The sequence below is a fragment of the Rhipicephalus microplus genome, chromosome X (assembly GCF_043290135.1).
Source record: "Rhipicephalus microplus isolate Deutch F79 chromosome X, USDA_Rmic, whole genome shotgun sequence".
In the NCBI taxonomy this organism is placed as follows: domain Eukaryota; kingdom Metazoa; phylum Arthropoda; class Arachnida; order Ixodida; family Ixodidae; genus Rhipicephalus; species Rhipicephalus microplus.
This window is the reverse complement of record NC_134710.1, coordinates 5,005,642-5,018,820: the sequence shown is the minus strand read 5'-3', so window position 1 is coordinate 5,018,820 and position 13,179 is coordinate 5,005,642. Positions and strand designations below refer to the sequence as shown.

Sequence of the window (13,179 nt, the reverse complement as noted above, 5' to 3'; positions counted from 1 at the left end):
ACAACCAATGAAGCGCAGTGCCCTCAGGGGTGAATTCTACTTTTTCGCACGGTTGGCTCATTGAAAAGGGGTGTCGCCAAAGCTCGAGGTTCGGAGTTTCCCGAAGCTCGGTCCAAACTCAGGCGATCCTGCATAGCGCCCCGTATAGGTTTTAAAGGGACCTTGCAACACTTTTTGAACATGGTCAGTAAACGTTGCCGATCAGTAGTAGAGGCTCTCGAGAACACTCGAGACAAATGTTATAACGCAGCACACGGCCTGCGATTCACAATAAATTATCAAATTCAGCTAAAAATTACTTTCTCTTCCCTCGACAAATGATGGAAGACGCTCAAAAATCACTAGTAGAATGTCCTTATATCAGCCATTGGCTGATTCGAACATTGGCACGCTTGGTCGTTACAGAGATCGCCGCGGGAGGCCGTCGCTTGTCCATACGCGCGTGCGTGATAGCACTGAAAAAGCCGCATATTTAAAGAAAAAAAATAAAAACGCTCAGGATCTTCAGGCGTACATGGCGTTTTTTTTTCCCTCTCATCCTTTCTTGTTTAGTCTCCAGCGCTTTCGTCGAGACGAGAGAAGAGAAAATACGATTGCAGCGTGCGAAAAATCATTGTAACTCCACTCATACTGGACGGATTGTCAGTTTATGCGGCGTTGAATATGTGAGGCAATACGGCCTTCCAGTGAAGTATTTCCATCGTGGAATATTTTACAGCGCAACGGGTTAGATACGGAGAGAGAAGGAACTCTGAACTAAAATTTATTGAAAAAAAGAAAGGAAAGAAATAGGAGACAATGAGTCATCAAAACTGTGCGCCTGCGCATATGTGTTACAGCACAACACGCTTCATGTCTTGTCTGACAGGAAGTTATATTCATCTTCAAGAATGATAGATGGATAACTTATGCACTTGTTATTGGATTTAATGAAAAAAGCTTCGGCTATCTCACGCGTCCGCTGATCCAGATGTCTATATTTGATGGAAATTCTCTGCAAGTAGGGCACACATTCGCATGATCTACAATGCGCTGCCAAATGAGACGTGACTGCAGCACCTAATAGTGTCAGTTCATGCTCTCGTGAGCGCACGTTAATGCACCGGCCTGTTTGGCCTACGTATTCACAGCCGCAAGATAGTGGAAAGGCATAAACTACGCCAGTAGCACAAGGCACATATTTGTGGAGGTGATTGTAGACAGATTTTTCTCTTTCCCAGGCTGCTGACACAACGCTCTAACCACCAAGGCACACACATTACCCACTTTATTGCGTGCTCATAACCACACGTTTACGCCTTGACGAACACCAATGTTTTTGAACCATACACGGTCCTGTGTGTGTAAAGAATAACTGAGCGTATATGTATACTTATCTATATATATAAAAATTCAAAAAAGAAAACAAAAAAACTAAAGGTGACTCCGGCGCGTGAAATCGAACTTTGGTCCTCTCAATTGTGAGTGCGAGGTGTAAACCACTCTTTCAGCGTTCAAACGGTGGGCTATTCGTATCTACCACTTACCGCTGCTCACGGGCGTCTCGGGAGGAATTATCGCGTTTCCAGCATTACCAGCAAGATGGCGCAATGAGCGCGCGTCGCCACGTCGCGCTGCGGTGTGCGCTCTAATCTCCCGCGCGTACTTTGTCCCGCTTGGAAGAGGAGAGCGACGCTTCCTCGCGCGCTCTTATCTCGCGGTGGAGAGGAGGGGAGGATCGTACATCTTGGCTGGCCTCGGGCTTTGCCTGGAACGATTCTGTTTTAGTTACCGAACGCACAAAGGTCACTGCAATCATTCCAGTCTCCGTTTGCGAAAAGCGTGCGCTTTTCAGACACAGCAAAGTAACAAATGAGATGCTTATTCGCATCCATCTGTACCTGTGAGTACATTTCATGCGTCAGTTGTGCTTGAGAAACGAAGGGCACGTTTCGATCTGCTTCCCATTCTGCGCGTGATTTTCCAATTTGTTGCTATCGCGTTCATTGCTTCGCCTTTGCGGCAAAGATGTGACTTTTTTTTTAGCCCGTGAATTATTTCCACAGCATTATACAAGATGTCGCCACCTAAACAAAACAAACAAGTTTCTGTTTCAGTTTTGATTTCTCGCTGTGATCTTGAGGAGTCTTATGTTTTCCTTCATTGTTGTTACTTTTAGTGCATTTTTAAATACTGCACGCATACCATAATCTTAAGATGTACATTTGTAATTCTTACTTTATTTTTAAACATCCTAAGGAAAATAACGCTTCATCAAGTTAGGTGAACAAAGCTCTTTCATTTTTTATACCCGTATTGTGGTGTAAACTTCCAGTTTTCACGATTTCTCTATGCTCTTCTCGGCCCCTACATTTCACCGATGTAAAGAACATGAAGTAAGAGTAGAGAAGCAAGGCATAGTATATAGTGAAATTATACGTTTCTTTTGTTTGTTTTCGTAGGATCTATCTATCTATCTATCCACCCTAGTGTGTATATATCGCCGTATACCTCTTACTAATTTTTGTCTACTGGGTAAGGAGATGATATACGTAGTATACGTCGCCGTATATCATATACCGCAATATATACTACGTATATCGCCTCTTTATCTTCGGGTAAACCAAAATTAGCATGTAGGGGTAAGAAAGCTTGTAGAATAAGTTTGACGGGTCATGAAATGATTAACTTGCAAATCCCGTTGCGTGCGTACGTCGTCAAACCTTTTCCTCCACACATATGTGGCACATACCTGCGTACTCCATGTGGCGGTATGTGAATATACGGCATAGATGATTGGTTGTGTGGTGACCCTGGAGCGGCGGTAACAGACATTTGTAATTTAAGTTCGAGAGCGCCGAGAAAAACTGAACCGGCAGCGTTGACTGGATGAATGCAAAATGTAAATATTACGGTCCCAGCAGGAATTGAAACCAAGCATTCTGCGCGGCAATCAAGTATAGTACGACAGCGCCGCGTTAAGTATCAAAACTGCTTTGAAAAAATACCCTATTGCTAGCAACCGGCAATTGTGGTTGCGCTGCTGGCCATTCAAAATTATAAAAATCACATATTTACTCCTAAGACACCAGATTCACGTCGGCTCAGCGTCAGTTATATACTCCATCGACATCCGCTGAACTTGGTCTACGCACCCCTAATTAGAGGTACTGTCCTCGCAAGCACAAACGCTACATATCCGCTTGCTTCTTCTGTGTTGGTAATGAAATAATTATGTCGATGTTTACATCATTGCACAAATGTAGACATCTGGGTATATAAAGCATACGTGAATGTTCAACATATGCCTGGCAGACGAGATTTGTACATGTATTTAGCATGATTTCGTAATGATTACCTTAATTTAAAAAGTACAACAAGGTCGCACTCTTTGCGCATGCTTCGCATTACATTGATTCCTATGTTACTTGGAATCTGCCAACCAAAATTCGAAACGTGTGTCAATCTGTAGGGCTTCTTCGGAGAGGCTAAACGGTAGCTTTCCTGTAAACCTATAATTTCGTGTTTTATCTAAACCATGTGTTATTGCGATATCAACAATATAGACACTATCGGTGGGTTCTCACCGTTCACATCGCCATCGCTGTCATGTTCCGTAAAACGTCCTCATCGAAATCATTCCCATGTGTACTGTATGATCGCGCGGGTAAAAGGCCGTGAACGGCGGGGATAAACACGACTGGTCAAACGTATCGGCCTATCTTCGTCGATCAGAGTGCGCATGCAATAAGATTAACTCGCGCGTGAAGCATGCCATCAAATGCTGCTGAAGCAAAGTGTAAACCCCCTGTTTGCTTTGAAGGTGCAAGAAAAGACGCGAAGATGAAGGTGGGGGTAGGGCAGGAGCGTTCTAGCAGCGACTGTGAACGTTGACTATAAAAGCTGGTGTGCACCGGCGACTAGCAGCGGTTGCGTGACCATTTGCGACTGGCGACCAAGAAGCGACTGACGTTCACACCGGCAAAGGCTGCATGTGAGCGACTGGAAGTCGCAAAACCGGTGAGTCGCGTGCGGAACTCGCTTTCAGCGAGAACTCTAAGAGACCGGCGCCGATCAGCTGATCGCCGCCAGCTGAGTGAGCTGATCAAACCGAGCCCGCCGCATTTATTGTTTTCGTCCATTCTCGCACAGCGTTCCCAGCAGCGTCAAGAAGTTCGATTCAAGCAAAGCGAAAGAGATTGTCATGGTGCTGATGCGCTATGCCATGGTGACAGCGCTGGCAGCACAAATGCCTCCAAAGAAAAAATCAGCCTCGTATCTGCATGTTACACTGCAAATGTCGTCGAAAGACGATATCATTGCGTCTGGAGAGAGTGAACAAAACGTTTATTTGAGGTTATGCGCAAGGAAATTGGTGAATGGTATTCTGGAAGCGCTGCGTTATAGTGCCTCGAGCGTGCAGCAGAAGCGCACGAGCGGATCAAGTCACGTCACACGTGAGACATGAGCGCTATCTGGCAGTTATCTTGGAAAACGAAGCGCGCGCGCCCTGCGCGCCCGTCTCGGAGGTGATAAGGGGTAGAACGCAAGGCAACGGGTAGGTGCCACCACCGTGTCGTCTTAGGAAAGCGTTGCAAACGCTTGCCTTTTCGTACAAGTGTTGCATGATCAGCGCAACGTGATAAATGCTATGGTCTATAGAATGACTTATGTATGCCTTTTTAGTAAGACACACGCATACACAATATTGACGTTTTGTTATGATGCCTTAGATATGCGCAATATTTGCTTTTTATTGACAATCGCGCAAGTATGAACGCTGAATCTTGAGCAATATTTGTGGGTGCTGCGGATATGGTCGGCCGTTTGGAGTATCGTTTGACTACTTTGGTGCCGTTAAGAGAACCGTTAAGGGTGGACAAACGGACAAACGTACAGACAGGCAGACAGACAAGCAGACAAATGTACAGACAGACAGACCAAAATTTTCGCGTCGAAGGTCCCCAAGAAAGACTATCGTCTTTAAAAAGGCCGGTGGTGGGTGTGACCGTCCCTTCGCTCGCGTGAGTTGGCCGGCCATGCAAGCCGCCTACCTCTTGAGCTGCGCTGAGACATCGAGGAGTATTTCCGAGAGTGGTACGTATTCATAAATGCTGCTTGAATTCATCTTGACTTGCCACAGCCTCCAATGCAGCCCAAACGCGTCTTGAACTCGGTGTCTTATGTCGGGGCCAAGGTATGAAGCACAAGCGCGTTCCAAACGCGTTCCATTGAAGGCGGTGACAAGTCAAGTTCAAGACAAAAAACGATTTTGAATAGGGGGGAAAGATAGGGCACAATTTATTTTCTCTTTATTTTGACGGTGTTTAGCTTCTTGCAAAATGCCGCCAGGTAAATTCGACACTTTGCTCGAGCTGCTGCACCCACCATCTCCAGGCCAAGTATTCCGTGATGGCCATAGGGCCACAGACTCAGAGGAACCCACTCGTTTGTATCTGGTGGCAGAAGGCTAAAGCAATAAAAAACAAAAAAACATTACTTTACATATAATAATATTCTGGTGTCACTTCTGGGCCTATCCGATTGGTTTCAGCAGCTTCGCGACTGCAGCCACGCGACTGAAAAATCGGTCAGGAAGCGACTAGCCAAAGCAGTCGCTTTGCCGCGTAAACCAGCTGACCACGTTAAACCAGCGCTCGTATACAGCAACGGTGAAGTGCGTGTAGCATCGCGAGTTACACAGCCAGAAATTCTACAAGCAGACCAGAATGAACCAGCCCAACCATTCGTCGAAAGGTTCACGCGGAGTGGACGACACGCAAGACCTCCGGTGCGAATGAACTTATGAACCACAACGTGGTGATGACCCATTTACTAGGGAGTGGAGTGTTGTAGCGCCGCGAAACGACGCTTCTGTTCGTGAGTGTGAAGAGCGCTAGTACGAAGAATCAGGAAATTTTTCTTCGTGCACTTCAAAGGAAATAAAAGTTCAGTTGTTGTTTGGGACGCATGTGTTTTATCTTGTGCGACCTGCTCGCCCAGCTCGGCCTAGCAGTGCGTTCCAACAACGGGTTTCGCAGTAGGTTGTCCTCCGTAATGCAGCTAACAGAGGTGGTTCAGAATTTCGTCCTGTCCATAACAATTGCACGCAAATTCACATCATATTACTCGACGTTTGCAAGGCATTTGACATAGTGTCTCACAGCAAGATAATTGAAATCTTCGAAATGTCATCGCAAATATATTCTTAACACGTTAAATTGAAGACTCTTTAACCGGCCGTTCCCCAAATGTCCTCTCTGAGCGAGTGCCATCACAAATCCTACCTAATACGTCTTGAGTACTGCAGGGCTCTGTTTTGAAGCCTTGGTTATTTCTTATTTTTATTTGTAACATCACAGACAATATCACTTGCAACATTAGGCTTTTTGCCGACTACTTAATTATTTACAAAGTAATTATTATTTGTTCAGAGTACCTTGTGCTGTGTGACTCTTTAAACCTTCTCTCCAACTGGTGCGACAGGTGGCAAATGTTGATTAATTCCGAAAACAAAACTGTCTACATGTTGATAACGCGAAAGAAAGAAGCTATCAATTATGAATTTTGCATCAGTGACACTATATGCTTCGGAAATTGAACACACAACGATATCTAGGTTTGGCGATTGCTGCAAATTTCTGATGGGATGCACACATCACGAATATTATTGCAGAGGCTCTGCGCAAGCTGTTTTATTATCGCAGATACTTTCGACTGGCCTCTAAATCTACCAAGGTCCTAGCCTATACCACGTACAGAGGCGTTCACTTCTACCTTGAACATCCCACCGTGCGGTCAGAGTAAGGTCCCTCTATTTCTGAAAAGTAGCGTGAGGTCCTCCTTTTAGTACCGTGTCCTCCTCGTCTGTCACTGTCGGCCGCCAGTATCGGGTGAGACTCGCAAGATGCGTCCAGCCTGCGTGCGGCGCCTTGAAGCGTTTGCTTGTACTTCACCAAGGCCAGGAATTGTCCTCACCGATGCGAACCAGCGTGCAAATTGAGGACACGGAAACACGAACAGAAAAATAAGACACGTCTCGGCGCTTATTCCCGTTTGTTTCTTTCTCTGTTCTAAGATTATTCGCTTCTATAAGGCCTTACCAACAAGCTTGACACTTTAGAACTTGAAATTGGTCCACTTACGTCGAAGAAGATGTTCCGAGATTTCCAAAGGTGTCAGGAATCTGTTGGTGTTGGTGCAAATTCACTACAATGGGCATTTCCTGGGACGCGCGCGAAAATGGATGCAGTGCATGGCCTACTCGGCTGCCGAACCCCCCTGCAACCCCGACTCTTACTTGAAAAGCGCGGCGTGCTGAGCTCCGCAATGTGCCTCCCAATCGCTCGCGCCAAGTTGCTGCTAAAAATGGTTGGTGCGCCGACGTGTCACAAGTAAATTATCTGCTTGTGATGATTTCACTCGGCACGCATTCCCCATGCGGACGCGTTTACCCTCTTCTCTAACACGTCCAATAATTTGGCGTGTGCAGTATGCCAGTCATCTACCGATTTATGTGCAGCTGCAGAAACAATTAAGCGAAAGCTGTTGGACATCTGATATCGGCAATCGTGAATGGAGAGAGGGAAGACTTTAATTGTTTCATAAATTAGGCCGGAACTTTGCTCTTGATGACTACGGGTGGCGTCTCTGTGTCTTCTCGGGCGGCATCCTTTGCCTGCCGGTCACTCAGCTTCAGAGGGCCGCCTCCCAGCGACGCCAACGAAGACGGTCTCCCGCAGCCGGGGTGAGCTCAAGGCTTCTCCTGTGGTCTGGCATTGAGGGCCGGCAGCGCACTGCGAACGGAAACTAAAGAAATACTTTTCTCTTATGTTCATCTTAAATTGACCGAGTGTCTGTGAAAGAACTTTGGAGAACCTGACTGTTATCGCGTTTCTTTTTGTTTTTTTAATGAAGACGAGCAAAAAATTGGTCCCGTATGTGCATGTGACGTATGAAGGTAGCGATGGTTTGTAGAAGTAGATAAGGAAGAAGTGCAGACTGGAATAAACATGCAGTGAGAAAGGAACAAGCAAGCAAGCAATTAGCCGGGCCACGTCACCCAGTCATCATAGCGTCACACGAGTCGACAGGATGAAGACCTCCCAGCCACTTCATCAGTGTCTCCTCATCGGCGCAGTTCTCCACAAGACGCCCTGACCATACATCGACTACGGAGTCAACATCTGGCCGCACACAGCAACCAGCCACCATCTTCGAACGTCTCGGCAAGACGCAGTGACCGAACGTGGACTACGAAAGTACATCCCAACACTACACCAAGACCAGCATCATGACAGCACCATCAGACGACCTTGACATCCCCAAGTACACCGGATCAGCAGACGACGGACCCGTACAGGACTGGTTCAATCTTTTCGAGCTCCACGCTACCGCTGCATCCTGGTCGGAACGGGAGATGATCACCAACTTCACTGATTACATCTCAGGTGAGGCATTCAAGTTTTACCTCACCCACATCTTCGAGAACGATGAGTCTTGGCAAAAGATAAAAGAAGGAATGATCATCTGGTTTCAAGACTATAATCGAGATTCGGTTACAACCAGCCATATCGATGCATTCAAATTCTGTAATCACATTCATACGCAGCATTCACGCATTCGAGCACAGAGCAGAAGTTTACAATTCCCGTCAGGCGAATTCAGTCATCTGCTCATAGAAAGACATCCGAGCCGTTTTTTTGCAAGGCCCAACCTTCCACCTGGTTTCGCATCTGCACAAATATCGCCAACGCTAACCTCTTCCCTGCAAAACACAAATCAAGACAATATTCAAGCACCCAATGTACTTGACTCTTCATCTTGCTTACGTAAGCCATCATTTGGTTCTGTGCCAAGTAGCTCGTCTGGTGCTCGTCACTCTCATCGCACCCCTCAAGATATCGCCACATACGCAACAGACCACCTGAAATATCGGCCAAATAACTTTTCAAGCCACTGCCATTCCGAAAGCGGTTGTACTTCAGAAACGCTTGGCTCAATGCTCCCGCAAAGAAACAAACATACGGAATCGGAACCACGTCAAGCCATGTTTGCGGTGATGTCATCCTCAGGAACCGGAACAACCGAATTTCGAAGCAGTACGGAGTCACTATTGTATGCAAGTCTCGCCGATAAAAACGAAAATGTATCTACTGCTTTCCTTTACACATATCATGCTTGCATCCCACTCGTAAATAATGTTGCTACTACCGACAGCGTCTCCTTATTCAACGACGATGACCACCCGCAATTTTCTCAACGCAATCACCAAATCAAGAAAAGACGACGACAAATGAAAACTTCAACGGAAGCACGCTCCCAACTTGAACGACTTAAAAAGTTAAAAACTCTGATCCAAGGGCCATTTCAAGAAAAAAGACGTTTCCGGATGAAGGAACCTTGTCACAGACGCTCTCTGCGCCAGCGGTTGCACAGACGACAACACCACGGAAAACGCTCATTAATACGCGGAGAAACTTCTTGCATGCCGCCAGCACACAGGCATTTAGCCGTCACCATCTCTCAAAAAGCACGCATACTAGATACAACGCATCTGTCGCAGCCGCGATTCAGAATCTGAGGTCTCCTAGATCTCACTGGACTGCCTTCCCTGTGAATGTTTTTGTGCAAGTGCATGGAACTGCCGTGTTACATGGAACTACTCTATTTTGTGATATTTTTTCTTATGATGAGACACCACTTGGTCATGCTTCATAGTTTGTAGCTCGCGCATTCTTTCGGGAGGAGGGGGAATCATGTGACGTATGAAGTTAGCGATGGTTTGTAGAAGTAGATAAGGAAGAAGTGCAGACTGGAATAAACATGCAGTATGAGCCGGGCCACGTCACCCAGTCATCATGGCGTCACATGCATGTAATCTGCAAACGCCTTAGAAAGACGATAGTCTTGCGTCCGGAGAGAGTGAACAATCTATTTGATGTTCTGCGCAAGAAAATTGATGAATGGTATTCTGGCGGCGCTGCGTTAGAGTGCCTCGAACGTGCAGCGGAGGCGGACGAGCGCATCAAGTCAGGTCACACGTGAGACATGAGCGCCACCTGGCAGTGTTCTTGGAAAACGACGCACGTGGCTCTGAGACGAGTGTGCGCGCCCGTCTCAGAGGTGATAAGGTGTAGAACGCAAGGCGACGGGTAGGTGCCGCCACCGTCACGTCTTAGCAAAGCGTTGGAAACACTCAACTTTTCGTGAAAGCGTCGCATGGTTGGCGCAGCGTGATAAGCGCTGCGGTCCTTAAAATTGCTTATGTATGCCTTTTCTAGTAAAAGATGCACATGCAGAATACATACGGGTTGTTAGGGTGCCCCAGACTTGCGCAATAGTTGCTTATTAATTGACAATTGGACAAGTATGAACGCTAAAACTTGAGCAACATTGGTGGGCGCTGCGGATGAGCTCAGCCGTTTCAGGTACCCGATGCCGATAAGAGTGGACAAACAGACAAATGCACAGACAGACAGACAGACAGACAGACAGACAGAGCAAACTTTTTGCGTCGAAGGTATCCAATAAAGACTATCGTCTTTAAAAACATTTAAGCTTGCGGTTAATAAGTGTGCAACATCGGAGAAAGGACTTGGTCCTTATGGACAATTACTGTGCGGATACAAGCTCGTATATCTGTTGTGCAGGGGACCAGCTGGAGCAGGTGAGTTTGGAGGCGTCCCCGTGCGCGACCTCGATGCTGTGCGGCCGTTCAACATGCACGGTGAGTATCAAAGAAACTGCGCCCACTGTTTCCAGACGATGCGTGTTGTTGCAGCAGCACGAGTCCCTGGCTGGTCGGCAGCTGATGTGCCGCCATGGCGACCGGTGGCAGCTGCGTGGCGTTGCGGCGCAGTCCTGCGACCACCAAAAAGAGCTGCAACGTTTCCACCACCTGGATGAGCCGCGTCTTGCCTGGATCCGCAACATTGTACAGCCCTGAACCTGGCTGAACAACTGAATTTATTAATTCAATGTCATGAAACGCGAAATAGTAAAGCATCGGACACACTGTGCTCTTGAAACCTACTTCGAATGACACCTGAGTAACTTCCTCCTTCAAAAGCGCAAATAATACAGCACGTGAAGAAGAAACGCGCGACAACTCAGGCGATAATTTTTTAGCAGCAAACTCTGTCAAATATTTGCCATCATATCAGTTCGGTCACAGGTGCTCCGCTACGCAAAGACATTTGTATAAACATGTTGCGGTAAGTCATGAAACAGCGAAGCACAAGATATATTTATTAAGTGTGATACTTCTTATAATAAAAGATCTCAAAGGGGAAGACAAAAACATAGTGACTACACCACACCACTAAACTAACGATCAACGCGCACAGTGCGATACAAACGACGCATTTGCTTTAGCAGGCGTAAATGTGAAAAATGGCGACCAAAAATACGATACATTCAAACATTCTATACAAAAATATCAAGAAAAGCTAATTCAGCATCATTCAGTAAAATAGAAAGTTTGCTCATGTCTGTTGGTTTCACCTGTAGTCAAAATTGGAAGACCATTAAGTATACACTGCATTAGTTCACTGTACTTAAGCTTCGCCGCCCCGTCATGGTGGTTTTGACCACCAGGGGTTCTTTAACGTGCACTTAAATCTGAGCACACGGGCCTACAGTATTTCACCTCTATTTAAAAGGCAGCTGGGATTCGATCCCGCGGGTCAGCACCACGAACAATTGTACGCGTGAAATCTTTCTAACCTGCTATCCACGTGGCCTTAAGAGAATACGCCTGATTGGCGTTCATTTATCTCGGATTTGACGGCTCTGGCGACCCACGGACAGCCCGAGGGTTGCCAGCCACTTTCTAGACAGGGGATATTTGATTTTCAGACCTCTGACAGCTCTTTGTCAGCTAGCCAGATCATAAGCCAGCTAGTTACGGTCGGATCAAGAAACAGCGTCGTGGTCACGTGGGAAACAGAGAGAACCCGAAGCTGCCCGAAGATCGCAAAATCGAACGCTGGGACAGCCAGCGTATACGTAAACAAATGCTGCCGTCATAGCAGCAAACAAAACAATGCGCCGCATGCGCATTGGTTGTTTTTTGCGTTGTCTGATTGGAAATACGTGGCTAAGTTTGCCGAAGAGCTGAACACGTTCGGGGTGCCACTTCCTGCTCTCGCACGATCACTTGCAACTCGCCGAGTCTGCGAACGAAACATCCACCTGGCACACGCCACCTCGAGAACGATGCTAGGTGAGCTGCCGCGCCCCCGACGGCTTAACAAGCTCTCGTCTTCTTAGCACATGTAATAGCCATGGACTTCACAACACAAAGCGCAATCACTCGAGTGATCGTGCGAGCTTGTGAAGTGGTACCCCAAATGCATACGCTCGAGGATATTATTTCCAAACAGTTAACTGTTGGGCGAGTTGGTGCTTTGACATGAAAACCATCGTGAGGGCGCAACTAGACACTACACACAAGACTAGGCAGACGAGGACAGGCGCAAACTACCAACTGGCTTTATTTAACGAAGATCCACACCTTTATACATCAACACCCTGCACAAGAGAACCACCATAACTACCATGTGGTTGTTGTGGCGGTGCCCCTGTGCAGGGTGTTGATATATAAAAGTGTGGATCTTGCTTGAATAAAGCCAGTTGGTAGTTTGCGCCTGTCCTCGTCTGCCTCGTCCTGTGTGGTATTTTTCCAGCTTTTCGGCAAATTTAACCACGTATTTAGCCACGCATTGTCTCGTTCGCTGCCACGACGGTAGCGTTTGTTTACGTTTACGCTGGCTGTCCCAGCCTTCCATTTCGCAATCTTCGGGCAGCTTCGGGTTCCCCACCCATGCGACAATTACGCTATTTCCTTTCCCGACCGGAATCAGCTAGCTATACCTTCTGGCTAGCTCTGGCTGCCAAAGAGCTGCCAAAGGTGTGAAAATCGAAGATTAGTCCTCTGCTCTGCCCTATATTTCCGGCTTCACAAAATGTGACGTAACGGCAGTATATCCTCTTGTAGCGGTGTGAAACGGTGCTTCTGTTTGCGAATGTCCACAGCGCAAGCACGAGAAACCACGTGAATTTTCTTCGTGCCGTTCAAGAGAAATAAAAGTTCACTTGTTTGGGACGCGTGTGGCTTTACTCGCTTGCGTGATTTTTTCGCCCAGCTTGACCTAGCAGTGCGTTCCAACATTGGTGACCCGGAATTGTGATGCAGAA

General features: G+C 46.9%; 1 protein-coding gene across 3 annotated transcripts in view; it reads left to right on the top strand.

Annotated features, from left to right (window-relative positions):
• The window catches only part of LOC119175633 (uncharacterized), a 237,041-nt gene extending 223,954 nt beyond the window's left edge, over positions 1–13,087 (top strand). For 2 of the 3 annotated variants that reach the window (XM_075881728.1, XM_037426539.2), the window contains 2 exons: positions 10,632–10,708; positions 10,763–13,087. In XM_075881728.1, coding sequence (XP_075737843.1) covers positions 10,632–10,708; positions 10,763–10,927 — 242 coding nt within the window. In that variant the 3' untranslated portion in view covers positions 10,928–13,087. The remainder of the gene's footprint in view (positions 1–10,631; positions 10,709–10,762) is intronic. The other variant, XM_037426540.2, reaches the window with a different exon arrangement.
• Positions 13,088–13,179: the final 92 nt, after the last annotated feature.